We start from the raw sequence: 21251 nt of genomic DNA on the forward strand, positions 1-21251 counted from the left end.
CAAACATCATGCATTTCTATCACAAGTACTGAAAAATTCTCTTGGGTATTTTGACCTCAGCTATTTCATGATTTTCTCATTCTCTCTCAACTAGTCAAGTTGTCCAGGCAGCCTCATTGGACCAGGTAATTCTGTGGAGGCTGAGCCCCTTAGTACTCTATTTACCTTTCACTTTTAGTCAGGTTTTGGGGGAGTAATTTGTCTCTTAACAGAGTTTAAAATCCAGCTTAGCTACTACGGTCTTTTCTGTAAACTTAAAGTTTTACTCAAACTTCATTTGAAAAAAATTTGACATGTAAAGCATAAAAATCTTCAACCCAGGAGGTCAACAATTTATAATGTACCAAGTTTTAGTTTTATCCAATTAAGGTTTTAAAAGAGAAAAGCTTAACTACATTAACATAGACAATACATTAAGACACACAGGAAAGATTGTAAGAATCCAACAAAATCACTATAGCAGAAAATAAAGAAAAATGAAGATATACCTTATTTAACCTAACAAACTATAAAGAAATAAGTTCTTTTTAAGAAAACTGTTGGAAGACATTCCTTCTAAAACTAAGCAAAGAGCATTAGCTGTAGATTCTGATAAAGAGCTGTCAAATTCCCCCCATCCCATCCTCACCCTGAATTTTGCAACACATGGAAATATGCACCATCAGAACAGACCATAAAATGGAAACTTCACACAGTTTAACAAACTTCACTTAACTTAGAGCTGTCAAGATCTTGAGCAACAAGAAGACCTGAGAAATGTAAAGATGTGCAAATAAGTCCAATCCACACCTGATATTTTACACATCTACCTGCCTTCACGTTAAATTTAAAGCAAAGTATTTTTAGACTCCACTAAAGAACTCCTAATACATCATTTAATATCAAGGACTTTCTCCTCTCCTCCAAAGCTCTCTTGTTAGTAAAAATCTGTACTTCATTTTTAATTACATTTTACTGAAAAAGAGGAAATTATAATTAGATTCTGCATCAGACCTTCAATGGGTGTACTTTGATTTAGACACTGTTCCTACAGTGGGTAGACAGTAATTAAATGATTTCTCACCTTGACTACTCCATCAAAGCCAGGGATTGTGTTGACCTTTGCATTCTTGGCTAACAATTTGCTTTCAATCTTGTCTCCCATAGCTTGAATAGCATGTGTGTCAGGTCCAATGAAGGTGACACCTTCTGATGCCTGCAAAGACAATGAAGACAAAACTTTAGGAGATAAAAATAAAAATCAGCTTTTTCATACAGAGATATTACTACTAACTTTTCTCTCTTTTCAGCCTGACTAATACAACAAGACTTATAAGGCAGTGATCTCTTTATATAACAACAGAGCAATATATAAATATGTCAGACAGTTCATTAAAAATGTGTATGACCTTGTGAAACTATGTATACACACAGATTCAAAGCCCTATAATTAGCATTTGTATAAAGCAAAAGCTAGACCAGAGAAAAATAGCTGCAAGTGGAAGTACTCCAGCCTGAAAGTTAAAAATATCCCTTCAGAAAACAGAGGCTTGTTAATTCACCATTGAAATAACCAAAAGTGATTTACAAAGATGCACTTGCCAAATGATAATACAGTTCAAAATTCTATTTTGTATGCATTCCTAAAACCAAACCTCAATGAAACATCACAATGAAAATGCAGTCTTTAACTCAACAGATAAAAGACCTTGAAAATAAAGCAGTAAGTGAAATAACATTTCCTGATTCTTTCTGACAACTCTTCTCCAATAACAATGTGGAAAGCAGTTCACATAAAATGTTCTAATACTTCAACATCAATATGTAGGTAAAACATTGAGCTGCATGTTTCTTCCTCCAGTTTCTCTATGCCAGCAATAGATAGATAGAGGCATTTGTTCAGGTCAGTACTAAAAGTTAAAGATAATTCTATCAGAACTGTTCCCTGAAAGTTACTAATGCAATAGCAAGTACACATGTGTTTCATGTAACTTTCTATCTTTTGTACTGGATGGGGAAAGGCAAGATGAAAGAGGGGTAAGGACGAAACAAAAAATTTCTTTTTTTTTTTAAAAATCAAGGCTTGCACAATTTTTCCAAGTTACATTAATTTTCTTCTCCTCAGTTCTAAGATATCTGTAAAATGTCTAAAACCAACTTGTTTCTAGCCAGTGGGCAGCTAACTTAATATCACTACTAGCAAAAGAGTAAACAGCAGTTTCTTATCATTCATGACTCAGAATTTTGTTTTTCTGACACATACTTACGCTACACAAACCATATAGTTACAGTCACTAATGATAAAAAGTCATTTGTTGAAGCTTTGTGTACTTACATGATGGCAGTACACGATCCAATCCCAGAACACAGGAAAAATATGTTTAAGCTGGGAAACATCCTCCTATTTGTGATCTTATAAGAACCAAAAGAGATCTCAACATGCTCGGGAGCCACCATTTGCGCTGTCAGCAGCTTTCTAGCAGGACCAGTGTGACAGCAGCAGCCCTGTGTAGATTATTTCATACCCTCCTAGCTAACAGAGAAATAAAGATCATCCAGAAAAGACCAGGTGACCATTACAGACACACAAGGAAGCTCAGTGCAAGGACACCCAAACCAAATGCAGAGCATCAGTTCTGCTACATCAAAGGACTGTTAGCTTTGACTCACAATGAACCATCTGGGGGGTTATCGCTGCCCACCTATTCTCTACTGCACTGGGATTCTTAGCTTAGCAACTCAGGAATTAACAACTTGACTAATAGTTGTGTTAGAAAGTTGGGAAGACTGTAATACAAAGAAGGAAGAGACAGGAGGACCAAAACAAGGGTACAGATCCATAATTATCTAGTGCTCAGATCCTTTGGCACTTGAAGAAATCCACTTTTTAAAGGAGAAGAGAAGAGAAACAAAGCAAGGAGTTGATGCATGAAACCACAGTGACACAAAGTTTGGACCTGACTGTTTCAGAAACAACCTGAAAACTCATACTTCCTCTCTTAAAAAGAGGCAGGAATAGGTACCTACACCTAGAGGCAGGGTAAGAGCTCTGTCATCAGACTGTATTCCAATCTCAAAAAGCCTTGTGGAAAAGGATCACTTACATACAAGTGGACATTACACTGTCCCTCTTGTATCACTTCTAACCTGGAAACACCTTGTTTCCACAGTTTCTGCCACAACACTGGCATTTGCATCCTGACCAATACTACTTCAAACTTCACCATGTATTGTTTCCTCTCCTCACTTTCTTCTCAGAGCTTACCATCAAAAACATGACATCTCCAGAGGTCAAGATAGCAGGTTCAAAACTTTTGCTGCCATAACAGACCATCCCAGACTTGTAGCTTGCAGGCTTCTTCCATACTCCTACAGTATTTCTCTTCTCTCCTCTTTGTACTGACAGAAAATGAATAATCTTCATTCAAACTGGAGGTCACAGGGGAGGATAAAAATTACATTGATGGCATCAGCAAGCATGCACCTTTCCAGCCAAGTGCCCATAGAGGACATCATGTTTGACTACTGTCTCATCTCACTGATTTGTGGCATGGACTTCCAAAGTGCCCAGTTCACTCCCTGCTCTTGTCCAGATAGCTGGATAAGAGGAGAACAGTACCATTCAGGAAAGATTAATGAACCACCTGAGAAAGAACACTGCAGGTCACTTCAAGAAATTAATCTCTGCATCTAATATATTTGTTACATGAATCCTGTAGAGCTGTAGTATTCCACATGGATATAGCCCATACTACCTACTAAAAATCAAGTACCAGATGATGTGCAGCAGATTCACATTACTCTAATGCAAATATCACCTGTTGCAACTTGTATCTTTGTCTTTTTTTTAATGTATACTTTTCATAGGTCAGAATTTACAAACAGCACTTGTCTACATATACAGCTTTTGGTTTTAATTGCTTCAAACCTTTGTAGCTTACACAGATCAGCTCTTCCATGGTGAACAAGCAGCAGCACAGTACAACCAGCTATTCCCTCAAAGCATCAGTCATCTGGGGCAGTCACCACAGCCAGTCATTTCCCCTTCAACAATCTGAAACTAAATAGTTTAGCTCAATATGATATCAAAAGGACACCTAAAATCATGTGATTCTGCATTCTGCAACATCCATAAAGCAAAAATAAGTTAACAAACCTAGGAGGTTCTACTGGTCTCCAGGCAGTGTGTCTAACCATCTCTTATACAGGAAAGGTGTGCATTCTCTGACATGACTCACAACTTTAGTTAAGCACATTTAAAAAATTCTTCCTCAGCTTAAGGCACTACTAAATAAAGTCTTGCAAGTCTTGCTACAACAATTTAATACCCCATCACTCAAAGATGCTTGCTCAAGCCCTCTGCCAAAGTTTCTCTGCTCATCACCAGAAAAGTGCCCCAGCTCCTTCATCACCCACACTCACACAATGTGTTAAATAATCCATTCAAAAGTCTACTGCCCAATACTGAAAATGCCAAAAACAAACCATAAGAAAGAATGCAGTGGCAACATCTTCAGCTCCCACAAAGATTTACCAGTTTCTTCACACATAGACTTGTCAGTGCGGCAGCAAGTACTAAAACCTCTGCTGCACAAACACAAGCTTACACAGTGCACACCAAACAAGCTCTTCCAAAACTTTTGTTACTCCTCCACATATCCAGCAGCATATTTCAGCCTTGAAGACTAATTATCTGGCTGCAGAAAACACATCAAAAGTTTCACCATAAACATGCACCAGCACTTTGTTCAGAAACATACCTGTGATAGCTGTGTATCACTGCTCTACTTTGCACAATCAAAGGTACAGGCAAATAATAAGGAATATCTTATAAAAGAACAAGTTCATAATAAATTCATGCAAAAAAAAGTTAATTTTTAGTTGTGTTAAGTATCCGATATTGAAGAGTTTTCCCCAACAGCCCACTACTTTTGAAAGCAGTAACAACAGGTCTAATAGTCATGCCATAAGAACTGTGAGCAGTTTATTCTCCCTTCCTTTTGGTTTGGTGGTTGGCTTTTTTAAGCCAGACAAAAGCCTTAGTCTACCCCCATGGAATGCAGGACCCCTAACATAGCAAAAACGAAACATAGTGTCAAAGTACAACAAACAAAGGCAAGATTTGGAAAATCCATTTGGGAAATTCATGATTGAGTTTGTGACCATCACAGTCACAGTCTGTCAAACATCTGATAGCTCTGGGAACAGAGTGGGCCAAACAGACCTATGTTACTGTAAGTCATCATACTCTCAACATCTGGAAAGGACCTGCCCATCAGATAAATTCCCGTGGACCTGAGGCAATTGAAGAGACAGTCTAGAAGAGGAGTTCCCTTTGCACCTCCTCCTGGAAATTATTAATTTAGATATTCACAATTACTGTATTATACAGTCAGTAGTGGATTCAGTCTCAGTGACAGCCTAAGCAGAACTAAAGATAGAAAGCATGAAGGAGGGGAAACTGCATAAGCAACTTTTACACATGTATACTTGGCAACATATACTCTTCTATGGGCTTATGAATCTGTGGCAAAGTAGCCAACTCACTGCCAGGCCTCCTGGAGCTGCAGGAAATGATTGAACAGCTCCAACTAGCTTTAGACAAAACAAGTGATACTAAAACTTATCTTCTGTCTTTTATTATGTTAGTTATGGACAATTATACACAGTTTTTGATGTCCTCATTTGAGCCAAGGTACTTGAATCACCATGTAATACCAGTTTGAGAGGAGCAGCTTCAACCAACAAGGAGATATTCCACATACAAAAACAGTGCTATCAAGAATCCTGTGTTTTCTCTTTCAGGACTATTTGATGAGGGGATTTTTCCACTCACAGCATGCTGATGTGGCAAAGCACACTTTGAGTGCCCAGCTGTTTTCAGGTGCAAGAGCCCCTATAGTTACCTTACCAGAGAGAAGCAGTGATAATAATGCAGGCTTTGTTCTTGTTCATTCCCTAGTACCTGAAATGAGTAGTTCTAGGGAAGTATTTCTCATCTCTGAGGAATAAATGGCTGAAAGGCTAGAGAGATCTCAGAAGCATCTGTAGCTGCTCTGCTTTATTGAAAATAAGCTTTTCTGTGTAAACACAGAGCTGTTTTTAAACAAGTTCATGAAACTTACAGGAGAACCCAAATAATGTATGATTCAGTAATCATAGGTTCTCAAATTCAGACTTACATATGACATTTTCAGCTCAGGTTTACAGAAGACAGTAACAGCCCTCAAGTGACTGAGGCAACCAACCAAGTTCCTCTTCCTTCATCCTCTCTCCTTCCCCTCCTGCATGTGCCTGCCCACAGTCCTATCTATCCCCCTTCTCTAAAGGCAGCCTTAAACACTCTTCAGCTGACCTAGCTGATACACATGGCAGACAATGCTCTATTTCTTGTGTAAGAAATGTTTTCCATCACTTTCATGAGACAAAATGAGCTAAACAGAGACGCTTAATGGGCAGGAAGAAAGGACCACGAGTGGCTGGTGCATGCAACTGGGAACAAGAACCTTCTTTGGGAGGATGGCACATCCTCAAATTCTGAAGTACTCTGGAGGGTGGCTGCATGCTGCCATATTGACCTGCTCTTTTTGTCAAATCTGCATTACTGTTTTAAGGTTTGTTTTACAAATCAAATGTGATGCTTCTCTGAGGAGCACTGTTTGAGTCACAGAATGGCTGAAGTTTGAAGCATCAAAGCCACTGCCAAAAACAACTCTGGACACGTAGTTTCAAGTATTCCAACAACTTAAGGGCAGCAGAGAAACAGAAACAAGATTCTGTGGCAGCGAGGTAACAGCAAGATCAGCAAGTGTGGGCAGCACAAGTTACCACACCTACTGAAGAATTTATTGGTGAGTAAGATTATGAAGGAGGGTCCACAGATAAGAACTTCAGTAGAAACTTTATCATCGATCTGGTTTCCAAAGGAGTTCTGTTTTAATCCGCAAGTTTTCTTCACAGGAGAAACTAGAAAAGGGTTCTGTTAAATCCTTACGTGCAGCTGATTGATTCTTTCACCATTGTACTCCCTCTCACCACACAACCAGTCAAGGAGGCAGATCCAAAGGAGAAGGGAACAAGCACAAGTAGTCTGGTATTCACAGTGTTCCAGAAAAATTGGGATCATCCACAGATACCATCCCCCACGTACAGCTCCCAGATCACCAGAAGGACACAAACCTGAATGTGCAGCTGCCTGCAGACACATACAAAGTAGAACAGATAAGCAGCACACCTCAAAGATGACTGGAATAGACAGCTGGGCCAAAAAGCCTCTAGGTCACATGAGCTAAATGCAGGGCTGAAAAGCTGAGCTGGCAGCAAAAGGAAGGTCCAACAGAGGTAAAAACAACCTAGGAAAAAACCAAGCAGAACAGAAAAATCCAGATGAAACATCCAAAGACAGAAAAGATTCTGGAGTACTAGCAGGGAAAAAGGGGGTTGATCCATTAACACCACCACCATCACAAGCACATTGACATCAGTTGAAAAAGGCAGGTACATAAAACACTTCAGAATTCAGGAACTGTCCATTCAACATTGGGAGCAAATTCCTCAAGAAAATCTACTATAAGAATATATAATAAGAAGCATTCACTCAATAACTTAGGAAATACTGAGCTGGTAAAATATTATACAATACAATGTGGTGAACATGAAAAACCATCCTGAAGCTTTATGCTAGATGCACAGACATGACCTATCAGCTCAAATAATTTTTTGGCTCTGTTGCTGCTGTTTTGAAGGATCAGAATTAAGAGCATACACAGGAGTGGCCATTGATTTGTGCTGGCATCAACCTGCAAATTCAGTACCAATAAATGGAAAATTTCATTCTCTGATGTTTAATTTTAAACTGCAAAGGGCCTGAATCAGTAAAAAGCCTAGGTATTGTCATGGATCACCAAGAGCAGTAACTCTCCAGCAGTTCAGTGAAGTAAAGTTTCTTCCAATCTTGTTTACAATGAAATAAGCAGAACTTCTGAAGACAAAGGATCTTTACAATGTACATACATTTACAGAAACACACGAGAGAAAAGACAACACATACAAGTAGCATCCTTCATTTGAACCAATATTTTTACAAGATGAGCCATGCTGAAATAAATTAAAGCCTTCTGTACAGCTCACAGCCCAGTGAGGACAGTATGTAAGGAAAAGCATAGATATGCAAGAGGGAAGGGCTGTAGCATCCTACTGTTCTCTGACTATACCTGCCTTTGACTATTGCACTTATTTCTGCAGAGGTATTGTTAGAGGTCTTTGGAAGGAGATTGATTACTACAATCACCTTGAGCTTCAGAAGCACAAGGCAGGTACACTGTGACAGGAAGTAGCCTCAAAAGCAAAATATAAATTGGCAGTTGGCAAAGTAACTGTGCCTGAGGCAACTTGCAGAGGAAGGTGGTAATAAAGAACTGTGCTGCCCAGCCTGTCAGATCTCATGGCTTCTTCCAAATTCTGCTTCAAAATCAGAACTGTGACTTGGCTCCAAAACACAATACAATGTAGAAGTCAGAACCCCCACACAAGCTATGTCACTACCTGTGACACTACATCGCCACTTTAATTATCTTACTCACCATCTCAAACAGGAGTATGTACTGCAAGGGAAAGTAACGCATTGGAAGTGCTCCATTTGAAAAGAAAAAGCTAACAGAAAAAAAAGGATTTACCTAAAACTGAACACAGCTGCAAGAAGTTTGTCTTACTTCTTAAAACTGAATGTAAGGAACACTAAAGCATTTACCAACCACACCTTAAGAAAATTGCTGGGCAGCATTACCCCCCCCCCCCAAGAAAAAAAGAAAACTAAATTACACTCCTTGATTTGAAAATAAGCCAATTGATGCCAGTTTCCATGTTTAACCTTTACCATGGGGAGGGAGATGTGTAAATATATGCCCTTTATACTATCATTTTAAGATATATTAACTGGTTTATTTAATTCTGGTATGAGTCTGTTAATGCCTGTCTCCATAGTTTTAAATATGCAGAGGCATGAAAATCCATTAATCAGTTACCAGAGGGGCCAAACAAACTTCTGCAGGACAAAGCGAAAAGGAGTCTTATCCAGGTCCCAAACATGCCTTCCTTAAAGTAGGCTAGGAATGGAATGCAGGCACAGCATATAGATGTTTATAATATATAGAGAGCTAGACATAATTATGCTTTTTAAAATGTAGTATATGTATATATAGAGTCAAATACCAGAGGCGCAAAGAGAGGACTCAATTTGTTAGACTACTCTGAGCTTCTATAGCTCAGCTTAAACGAAAGGCACAGTTGCCAAGCCAGCATAAACAATCTAAAGCAACTAAACTCCAGTGTCCAAAAAAGGTGTACGCCACAGAGAAGGTAAACAGGTTTATGCCTTCTGCATAAACAGCAGGGAGTGGCCAGAGTAACTCTAGTCAGCACTACCTTAAGTACTAATGCCACATGGAAAATCCTTTTTTAAATAAACTTTAAAGTCGTCTCCTCTAATTCCATAGAAGTGGTAAAATGACAAAGTCAAAACTAAGAATCAGACTGATCTGTAGACAACATCCTTAACAAGATATAAGTTGAACTATTATTATCACAGATTATACATAGAAAGGGTAAATGTGCTTGCATTGATTTAATTCTGCATTTTGAAATTAAAAACTCTCCTTTACCAAAAAGTTCATAGTGTGTATTGTAACTTTTAAGTGGAAGATATAGCTCCCAATCATACCTTTGCAAGTGAAAAGACGTAGAGTAAGCTTTTTCCAAGGGCTCAAAACACAAGACACAGAACAAGTATTACCTCTGTGGCTCTATACTTACAAGTTTTCACTCTGGATCTGCAACCTGAAGTCTTACTTGATAATCTCACTTTAAAACTATTTAATTTTTAGATGGTCTATATATTATATGCTTGTCCAGAACCTAAATGCGATATTGAATTAACTGAACTCAGATGTATTTCTCACGTACAAACTATAAAAATTGAAAATACAGGAGTTTGCATGACACGCCCCTGTAAGTGATTAACTACTTCACGATATATGAAGTACTACACAGACAGCACCGAGGCACAGAAACTTATCCCTGGTATGCTCGAAAGAGTTTTGAGTAGTCATCTCTATCAGTAGTAAGGAATGCCCAGAAAATTTAGGGAGAAACAAACTAAACTTAAGAATTTTCCCTGGATGGTTTCCATATTGCTTTTCTTCACTTCATGGCATTGAAACCACCCTTGATTTTTACATGATAAAAGAAATCTGTGGAACTAATCCTAGAAACCTCTTTCTGTTTCCTTGCTTAACACCTCCAGGCGACAGAAAAGACAAAATGCTTCATTTGCATCCTTAAACATTAGAAACTGCGAATGAGCCTTTTCAGCTGCAAATGTTATTGCATCTACATTTCCAGAAGAGAAAGAAGGTTAAACAGCCTACTCAGGTTTATGTTAACTCATCTCTTTTTAGCACCGTGAACAGCACAAAGAGCAGAAAATGCAGAAGCTTAACAGCAGAACCTCTTTCTTCATTAAGTTCAATTAGATCCTGGCAATGGATATAGCTGCTGATTACAGGAAGATAAAGAGAAGAAATCAGGTATGCACAAAGGAAATGGCCAACCCAAGTGTAATCTTAGTCTTCCCGATCATCCAGCCTCAGGAAGACCATTTCATTTTTCATGCAGCACAAAATAGTTCCACCAGTTGCATGACCACACAAGATTTCACCTGATGTAAAAACAGCATTTGTTCAATCATTAATTCAAACTTAGTTTAAAATGTAATATGCCGGTGTTGCACAAATCCAGCCTGAATATGCTGGCAAGGTAAGAAAGAGTCCTTGCTTATCGATTGGTAAGTACCCTGTCTTATCAATTAAAGAATACATTTGAGCCACAACTAGACAAATCTATTAACTACTTTGTTTCACAAAAAAAAAAAAAAAAAAAAAAAACAACAACTATCCAGTACTATTTACTCTTGGACTGTATTAGTTCTTTGTCGAAAATTAGGGTTCAAACTACATATTTTAAATTTGTTTGGAGGGGGAAAGCACTTGGAATTACTGCACTGAATATAGCAAAGAAAGTTAGCAGAATTTCATTTTCCAGGCCATTTGGCTTTCAGTCTGGAAAAAGCCTTCACCTTGGCAGAAAATACTCAATGAGATGTTTAACAAAAAATATACATTAGTCTAAATTAAAACCCGGCAGTCATGGAGAAAAAAAACAGGACAATGATGAGGAGGAAAAACAGGGGAATATCATTCTAGCCAAAGCAATACTCGCATTACCAAGGACCCACATTTATGGCATATACAAAATTTTCTGTATCAAACTGAAATTCAGGAGGGAAAACAAGCAGAATAACAAACAGTTCAAAAACTCCAATGTTAGAGCAAATGAAGAATATGCACAGACACAAGGCATACTCTTAATACAGCCATACTATTTCTCCTGTCCTAAAGCTGCACATGAAGCTTTGCAAATTAATAGAGAATACAAACATATAGTTTGATTAGTAAGCGGACTTTGCAATACTGTACCTTATGTTTTTCAAAGAGGAGGCCAAATCAATAATCAAAACATGAGAATATACTTAGAAGTGAACAAGTAATGAAAAATTAGCACTGTGTTACTGAGATGTTAAATTGACCTTCAGTCAAAGGGTATTAATTGTATGCCTGTGTGTTGAAAAAAAACTGTCTGGTATTTTTCTAGACATTTTAAAATGCTTTCAAAGTTAGGTGACTATAATGATATTTATACTGCACATTTAAAAACCAAATGAAAACTTATGATGACTGTCCAAGCTCACATGACCCTGACTTTACTGATGATTTAAGCATAAGGAACACTGGTGTTGACAGCCAGGAAGGTAAGTGACCCTAGAATTATCTTCTCTAATAACTACATTGAAAAAGAGTAATTTCTCAAACATTATAACAGACAAAGATGCTGAATAAGCAACATTCTTGATAAAAACAAGACTGTTAAACGCCCACTGCCCTAACCAAATTCTAACATGGGTAATGGCATTCTGACCTACAGTGCCCTTTTCTCAGCTGGCCAGTGGACTTGAAAATCCTCTCCACTGTCTGTACAAGGTTACTAATTTACTTCCTGTCAAATAGCTGCCATTGCTGATATTTAGAAAAGTGTTACTGTGTCAATAGAAATAGTCATCATCAATCATTTGATAAAGATTGTTTGAAGACCTCCAGAGAGTTTATAAATACTCCCTAAACTACACTGGAAGATGCAGAACAAATGATCAAGTCCACTTCAAAAAAGTAGAAGCATCTAGCTCTTGTTAGTAAACTGGAGTTATTTTCCCAGAAGAAGAGAGCGATTAAACAGCATTACATTTATTTTCTGAGACAACATTAAATGATAAACAGGCATATTTATGAAAAAATAAATAGCACTTTGTCAGTTACATTAATCACAATTATTTAAGAACCAAAGAAACAGTAAATATCAATAACAAAATGTGCAGGGGCACACATTTTTTTGTGGTTTTGTTTGTTCATCATCGCCCCACCAAACCAGGCTTAATTCACTGAACCAACAGACTGTCTTCTACCAAAGCCAGGATATACTGACCCTGCAATTACTAAAAAAAACACAAAACATCACACACATAAGGCAAGGATAGGACTGGGGCAGTAGCTGCTCAAGCATAAAACCATTATAAAACCCCAGGATGGGATGCTGTCCCATAGGTCACAGTAACTGTCACAAGAGTAGTGACCCACAAAGTCAGTACCTCCACCCCAGGGCCCAGTTCCTCCTGACTCTCACTCCCTAGCAGCAGCAGCTGTGCAGCCAACAGTTTGGGAACCACATGAGCTAAAAATAGCTAAAGGGGCAGGGGGTGCTTAGAAAATTTTGAGGGACAGTCCCAAGAAGGGTTAACAGCAGAAGGGACAACTGCTAACAAATACACTGTCACCAGACACTCAACAGGGTACATGGGGGAAAGCATGCAGGAAAGGTAGAGGCTGACTGAAAACTACATTTGTGACCAGAGATGCCTATGGGCAGTCACTAGCAGGGAAAAACTGGGAGTTACAGAGGTACTATCATGGCAATAGTGATAAGACAAGTCACATGTGAGATAGCTGCAACCTAGAAAGGCAAGGAATACTGGAAGGTGTTGATCAAACACAGGAATGCATAGCTGAGAGAGGCTGTGGAGTTCCCATCCTTACAGATATTCCAAACTCAATTGGATATAAACCTAAGTGACCCATTGCAGCTGATGCCACTTCAAGAAAGCACAATCCTTGTCACAAAACAGACAAGACCCACATACTTTGTCTGAGATAAAAGAGATGTGTACCTTCCTAATGAATCTCACAACATCCATTTCCTTAAGAGAGAGCAGAGCCTTTTCTAAAAACTGGTGGTACTGATATCTCTAGCCATTGATTTCTACATCTGTACTGAAGTATGCTGCTCCTTTAGCTTTGCAGACATGTGATCAAAAAAAAAAAAAAAAACCCCAAAGGTTCCCATCTCTGAAAGGCAAGCTTAACCAATTGTCTTAGGTCAACACAGGATACAGATACAGCACGGTGTTAGGAAAACACAGCTGGGGGGCAAACAGGAACAAGAGCAAACTCCCTACACCAGCACAGGCATGGAAGAAGTTGGGAGAAGCAGCTACAATCTGAGAGAGGATGGTAAGGGAGCATCTCATCAGCTGAGCAAGCACTAGTGCACATATGGGATAACATCAGGCAACACAGTCACAGCAAAGATACCATTCCATGGAATCCTGCAAAGCACACTCTGCCTTGTCTCCTTTACTGCATGCATCTTTTTGCAAAGAAATCACAGTATTACTAATGGAACGTTCTTATTTAAATCTTACACACAGTTCCTTGGAGAAAACTGTGGATTAATTACCCTGTAATGAAAGATAACTAACTCTTACAGCTGCCCACCAAGAGAGGCCCGAGACACTGCCTTTAAGTAAATGAAAAATTCAATTTCTTTTTCTCTTTGGAAATCACTCCCAGAAAAACTTTTTTTTCCTATATGTTTTAACAGTCAATGTACACAGCTCTCCCTCCAGTTTCTATTTTTGCTCTACTTACAGGAAGTGCACATTAGATATTATGGGCAGAGATGTATGTGATTATGTTGTCCTCTTAAATGTGAATGTTCGAATAAAACTAAAAAAAAAAGTTAACATGCTTTTGTAGCCAAAGTTAAAGATAATAAAATTAGGAATAATATTTTTCTTTTAAGGAATAGGACTTTTATACTCATATATACAAATCTGGAGTTTTCCACCAAGCCCTGTTTTTACTCACACATATTCTGACATGAATGAAACTGCAGATTTGGCTATTTAATTTTATTTTTCCACAGACGGCAAAGAATTACATGCAATAATAAACACCACTGAATATTATAAAAGTTTCAAATTATTTTCTAAGTATGTGTAAGTTATACTTCTCGGCTAGCACGAGGAAGTAACAGTGGAACTTGGCACATTTAGACTTGTGGAACAAAACATGATGGGCAGGCAATATTACATCACTCAAAATGCTACAGCTTTGGAACAACAACCTCTCACTAAGTGTCATAAATAAAACAAGTCAATAAATTGTTTCAATATGTAGTATTAGAGATTTTACAGGCACTTAAAATTAAGCAATCCACAAGATTTCCTTGTGGTCTTGCTTCTATGAACCACAACTATTCTGAGCTCAGGATAATATATTATGACAAAAGTATCTACCATGTATTCTGAATACCACCAATTCTGAATCTGAAACAAATTTTATCTGGTGACTATGGGTGAAACAGCTTTTTGGAACAGACACAGTCAAGTTCCTCCTTCCCCTTCCCAACAGATGGGCCTGAGAGTTGGACAGTCTGGCTTCACTCATGCTATAAAGTAATTAGACAAACAAATCTGGATCCTGTAAATAAGCATGTGCTTGGAATTAAGCATGCTTAAACAGTTACAGGCCCTAAATTTCAAAATTTTAGCCTGTAGAAGGAATCAGCCTGTTAAATTAAAGCAATCTTTCTGGAAAAGTTGGTATTTCTTTCTTTTCAAAGGTAAGAGAGGAGTGAGACTAGAAAACTACCAAATTTTTCATATGCTTCATTTTGGTGCAAACTGATGTCTCAGAATTGCATAAGATAGTAAAATAAGACCATAGTACCCTAGAAATTGTTTCTATTTTAATAGCTCAGCAAAGTTACATAAAAATGGTGAAGTGCAACAAGTTCCAGAAGTCAAACCTCCAGTTTATCTGCTGAGCTAGGATTGTCTCAAAATTCTTAGTAAACTGGGTTTTCACTTGCAAATTGAATGCTGAAAATTGTGCATGTGTGCAACTACATGCTCCTCAAAGCTACAGAAAAAAATCCTTAAAGGTAGAATATTCTCTGAGACGTATGCAGTAAAAATACATCCGTAAGTATATACAAAGGGCTACATTTCACCTCCTGCACTAAAGAAGAGAGGCAAATAGACAAGGAGAAACCACAAGGCATCACAGCACAAATGTATCCAGAGAACAAGCACATCATGGCAGAGCAACTCTAACCCCAACATGCTCTAACCCTTGAAAGGCTGATTTTACAGCCTCAAAGTTCCTTCATCATCCTTGCAGTCACCTGCTAACAACATATCAGGTAGCAACAAGAGGCTTGTTCTGATGGCCTCAGCCCAAGAGGAAATTTAGCTGTCAACAGTGAGAACTGCTCTACCATGGTAACAAAGCCAGAATGTAGTGCCATTCTGCCACACAAAAGGTGAGGTCCTGACCTCTAGGCTTTTCATTTTTCACACCTTGGCCATTGCATTTTGATAACTTCTCTTTCCAGATTTTTAAGTTTGCTCTAGATAACTACATAAATAGTAGTAAAAGCACAAGGGAGATGGCAGGAACATGTGACCCGGGCCAACACCTCCTTACAACAGCAGGAAAGCTTTCATTTACAGAGATTTTGAAACTGCATCTTTGCACAAATGCACACAAGGTATAAGGTGGTGCTATGGCTCCTACTCCTTGCTTTGTAGGAGCAATTCAAGTGCCATTGGCAGCAGGAGCTAGAGCAGGACTTGAAACATTCACTCAGGAGTCCCAGGAGGAGGAAAGGTTAGGGCAAAAAGCAATTTACCATGCAAGCTCTATAGCATCCTCCTAAACAGTAACTGGTCCCATAATTTTTTAAGAAGTTTCAATGAACACTACCTGTTAATCACTTTTTAAAAAACTGTCTTGCCCAATTCCTAACCAAGTATGCCTTTAATCAGCTGAAAGATGGGAAAGATCTGCTCCAAATTAGAAATTCTAACAAGTTGCAGAGCTATTGCTGAAAAACAGTTCTGCATCAGCAGAACTCCTCCCCCAAGTCTCATACTTCAGGCTCTACCTGAATCATCACAAGCAATCTCAAGTAAATACAAAGCAAGCACGATACTATGAACATAAAAGGATTAGCTTGGCAAAGTTCTAAAATAACTAAGAATCACCACTTCCAGTGAGAAACAAGTCATTATTTTAAATATGGTGTCATAATGATCTCTCTATGTATATTACAATAAAATATTTCATTATCTACTTGGAGACAAGTTAAATTAACTCCTTTTCTATGTCCACGTTTCAGTCTGTGTATATTTTTTAACAAAACCACAATCTGAAGCATGTATTTATTAGTCTCTGTGTGTAAAACTGATGCTCATCATCTCTCCAACAAATTAGAAATTAAAAAATAAAAGAACAAAACTAAACGAGAACTGACAAGGGAGCTAGACATGAAAAAAGGAAGTCATTTGACAGAAGATATTAACCTACAAAAAAGTACTTAGAACTAGAGCTGGTGGTTGGGACTGACTTCTTTTAGAAGAACAAACAAACAAAGATCCTGGCTCCCAAGATTTTCAGTACAGGAAAGAAATGTGAAAATAAGGAACTCATTAACTCATGTCTGGAATAAATAAAGTTTTCCACTCTGAATAGATATACATTCCAAAAGAATTCAAAAATATTATGTATAGGAAGGGAGAGTTCCAAAAATATAGAAACCAAGACCAATACTGTTACTTTTCCAGGCAAACATGCCTTCTAATTTTAAGGACTACAGTAGAGATATCAGGTCCCTAAACCTGTAGGGCTATATGAATTAATATAAAGAGCTTATTCTTTACATAAATAAAACAAAAGTTACATCAAGCAGTCTCTTAAGCTTGCATCACAAGCATTATATTGTGTAATAATTATTGGCCTTTGCTGGTCACACTTTAAACAAGTTTTATGTTGAAAAGCAGCTATTAAAGGAGAGCACAAGACTCTTCCCACTACAAAAGCTGAAAAGAGGAGAGACAAATGCCCATACCTTTAAATATGGGTATTACCCAGCCACAAGGACTGCTTGCATGTCTCCATTTTTTAAAGAATGGCGAGGATTGAGACATTTTGGTGGTTGCAGGCATTAAGGCATTTGGAGCCCCAGGTTTTTCTTCCTTGTTTATTTTTTTAGCTTACCCGTTTTTATCTTTCTTCAGAAGCAAACAGAATTGGAAGAAGGGGAAAAGGCATAAACCAGCTTTTCACTACACATGTGCACAACATCAAGCTCAACAGGGATGTGGTGAGCATAATTAGTTTCACTGGATTTTGCTGTAATACAGATGAAGTCAACAACAGACATTAGTGATACTATACCATAATTACATTTATCATAATTTACAATATCATTACACTTAAAAAATTGAGAGACGTTTAAGTGTTAAACAGTCAAAAATATGATTGAAGATGTTTCTATCTTTGATCTTTCAAGCAAATTCTCTTCAGCTCTGGGACTACATCTTCACTGCTATTTATCCTTCAGCATTAGATCAGAAAACACAGAGTTTTGTGCAAGGAGCAAATCTCCTATTTGCAGACAGTTCGTACAAGAGTTCTTGCTACTCACAAAATTAAAACTACATTCACTCTATAATCTCAAGGTCATCTTTCAATGTATTATCTCTCAACTAGTTTAGCTAAGCCTACATATTTTTAAAGGTATTTTACACTTTTGCTGTCTAATAATGACTCTCTCATGATCCATTTACCATATCTTTTAATGAACAGGCTGAATACATTGGTGAAAGGACAGCTTCTGTTTTACTCTCTCATATGGAACTCCAATTCCACAACAAATGCTCAACATATTAAACATTCTTCTCTTGGTCCAAACGCATATAACCATTTATTCATATGATATGCTTTTGTAATCCAAAAAGGAATATATACATCACCTCACATATTGTCTTGTAGCCAGTTCAATTTTTAGAAAGGCATTGAGAATTAAGACCCTTAACTATCACACAAACATTATTATCCAGTAAATGTTAGTAATGCCTTAGTAATGGAAAGTTAAAGTACATAAACAGTTCAGAGTGGGTTTTTTTTTTTAAATCACCATGATATCTGAGCAGTTTCAAAACTCCCTGGAAGATGACACTGGATCCTTGTTTTAAGAAAGTATCTCCATTACCAGCTGTCACAATGCAGACAATGTAGCTGAATGCTAAATTCCTTTGAAGTACACAATTCAAAAAAGCAGCATGAGATACCAACTTCTTGACACCTAACACCCTTCTTTTGCTGCCCACCAAAGCATCTCAGATGTTTTCTATTGTTGTTTTGTGACAATTTTAAGACTGAGGTTCAAGTTTTTGTACTTTGCAACAGTACAGCTTCCTGACCAATCTTTTGGAAAAATTAGCATAAACTACTACATTATAATGATACCTGTAGCTTTCATTGCAATCCTCAAAATATGGTCCAGCATGAATGAGAAACTTAAGGCATATAATTTTGTTACAAGACAGTAACATAAATGCAAGATCAAACCAGGAGCCTTATATTGAAATAAAAGTAAGCAACAAGAAGTTATATTTAAACTCTTAATAGTAACATTAATTATTTTACATCACCTGTATCATTGGAATTCAACTATCACAGGAATACAGGCTACAAAATTTTATTTGCCCATGCTGAAACCTCATCATTACCTAGGCTTTTCATTGGGCAAGCTCCATCTCCATTTCAACTCTAAGTTATTCCGGCAGTAGCTTTTCAGTCCAAATATTTTAGGAAGATTTGTCATTCCTAGAATGGAATCCAGCCATCAGATTTTATTTCGCTCCACCAGATATAAACATGCTACACCAGAAACTCCTTAAAAGGGAATAACATTTTCTTATTCCTAAAGGCTGTTTTCTTTCACTGTTTTTCAAAGGCAGTTGCAATTGTTGCACTTTTATAGTACTGTCTGTCAAGACCGATGCGCCATTAATGACATTGAGGATACATGGCAATATAATTTCATTCAAGGACTCACAGATTCAGGAAACCATTCCTGCACTGAATGACAATGCAGGCTTTTTAAGAATTAGCTGAACTGGTATCTTAATACACAAGAGCTTTTGGGAGATTGGGTTGGTAGGGTTTTTCCATCTCCTTTTCTTCTGCTGCTCTTTAATTGATTTTAAACTTTGGTCACAAATTTCCTAGTCTCCTGCATTGTGGAAATACTAAAACATATCTGTGTGTTCCCCCTAAATCATACAGTAGTCAGAAACTGAAAAAAAGAAAGCCTACCAGAAAACAGATTCAAGAGAGAGGGACAGTTAACATTGGGTTTAACTGCAAGAAGAATGCCTGATTTTGTCAGTCTTCACAAATGATAATTTTTCCACAGAAACGTGGCAGAATGCGAAATGATTCAAAGGTCATATAGACTACAGTCCATGCATGAACATACGGCAGATATTTTATCACTACTTCTTCAATTTTAGGCTGTAATGGAAAATTCAAACTGTAAATTCAAAGAAAAACAGTTCTGTAGTTTTCTGGCACTTGGAGCTAAAACAATAGTCTGAATTATATTTGGAACATAATGTGCAGACATGCATTAATACATTCATCCATGGATACATGTGTACTCAACTTTTCAAGCCATCCTTTATCAATATTTTGGTGCTGTGAGGCATTCAGTGTGTCAGATTTGTATCTGTTACTTTTTAAACAAGGCAAACGTTTTAACATTAAGTATATTGCATTAGAAGAACAGATACTGAAATTAACATATTTAAGTTACATCAGAGAGAAAAGAACTTGCAAAAGCAACAGGCAAATTACCAGAAATAATCAAAGCAAAAAACATTCTAAGAAACCAAATGCAAATTTATTTAAGAGAATCTTGGCTTCTTGCTGTCGGAGTTGTCTGAACCTCCCATCCCTTTAATCGTGGAGGACACTTAAGAAATTCTGTGTCAGTCAGGAGCAATACTGAAATACAACTATATTAGCCCACTTTCAAAATTCTGAAAATCCATTTTAAGATACCAGTAGGGGGTAAATTAAAGCCATAAGCATTAGGAAACTAATAATTTTTAAAATGTACACAGGCAATGAAGCCTAAAGTTATCAAGCACTAAAATGACTGGAAAAGTGTTTTGTATAGTTGGAAGTAACTAGATACAAAAAAAAGAAAACCTTTTGTAAAACAGAAGAAAACACAATTATAATCTCCTACACAACCTAACATATCTGACACAGCATCTTGTAAATAAACCATTAATATCTTATCACACACAAATTCTGGTAAAAGGTGTAGCAGAAAGATAGAGACAGCCTATACAAGAGCAGAACCCAGAGTGGCCTTTATTTACTCTTTAGAAACTCTTACTTGAATATACATTTGTCACATGCTAAATCTCACCGGACTCAAGTCTTCCACTTTGAAGATTTCTTGCACAAGAATTTCCCTCATCATTTGCAAAAGGCCAGGCCTTTCAGTAAGAAGAGTTCAGAAAGAACAGCGGTAATACTGTTTAAACTGTTATTCACAATAAGGTGAAAAGGAGTTTCATACAGCAGCTGGGAGGCTTCAGGTAACAACTATGAAAGCAGAATGGAAGCCACACTGTACCATGCTAAGCATGGTCTAGCATGAATGAACCATTACTATTCTCATGAGAAAGTTTGCATATTTCAGTTCATAAGCCATGGAAAACCTCAATTTGCACCACCTTCTAGGGAGAGTCTAGCTGTCAGGTAATAGAAAAACTGATTACAGTCAGAGCACACTCCACCCACAAGATGCCCAAACTATCTGAAATTGCTCCTTGGAGCTAGAAATAGGCCTATTAGAGAAGTGCAAAGGCCACTTATCTCCTGATCTTCCTGTGCTTTCTAGATGACATTCTTGAACACAAAAGACAAAAAAAAACATGCAAGGAAGTAACAGGACAGAATCCT

The 21251-nt window shown here is 37.6% G+C and overlaps 1 protein-coding gene across 1 annotated transcript in view; it reads right to left on the minus strand.

Moving 5' to 3' along the window:
- PCCA (propionyl-CoA carboxylase subunit alpha) overlaps nt 1-21251 on the minus strand; it is a 270787-nt gene that overhangs the window by 193541 nt on the left and 55995 nt on the right. The window contains exon 7 of the mRNA XM_084201347.1: nt 1064-1195. Within this exon, the coding sequence (XP_084057473.1) occupies nt 1064-1195 (132 nt within the window). The remainder of the gene's footprint in view (nt 1-1063; nt 1196-21251) is intronic.

This window comes from Fringilla coelebs (genome assembly GCF_963513975.1).
Source record: "Fringilla coelebs genome assembly, chromosome: 2".
In the NCBI taxonomy this organism is placed as follows: Eukaryota; Metazoa; Chordata; class Aves; order Passeriformes; family Fringillidae; genus Fringilla; species Fringilla coelebs.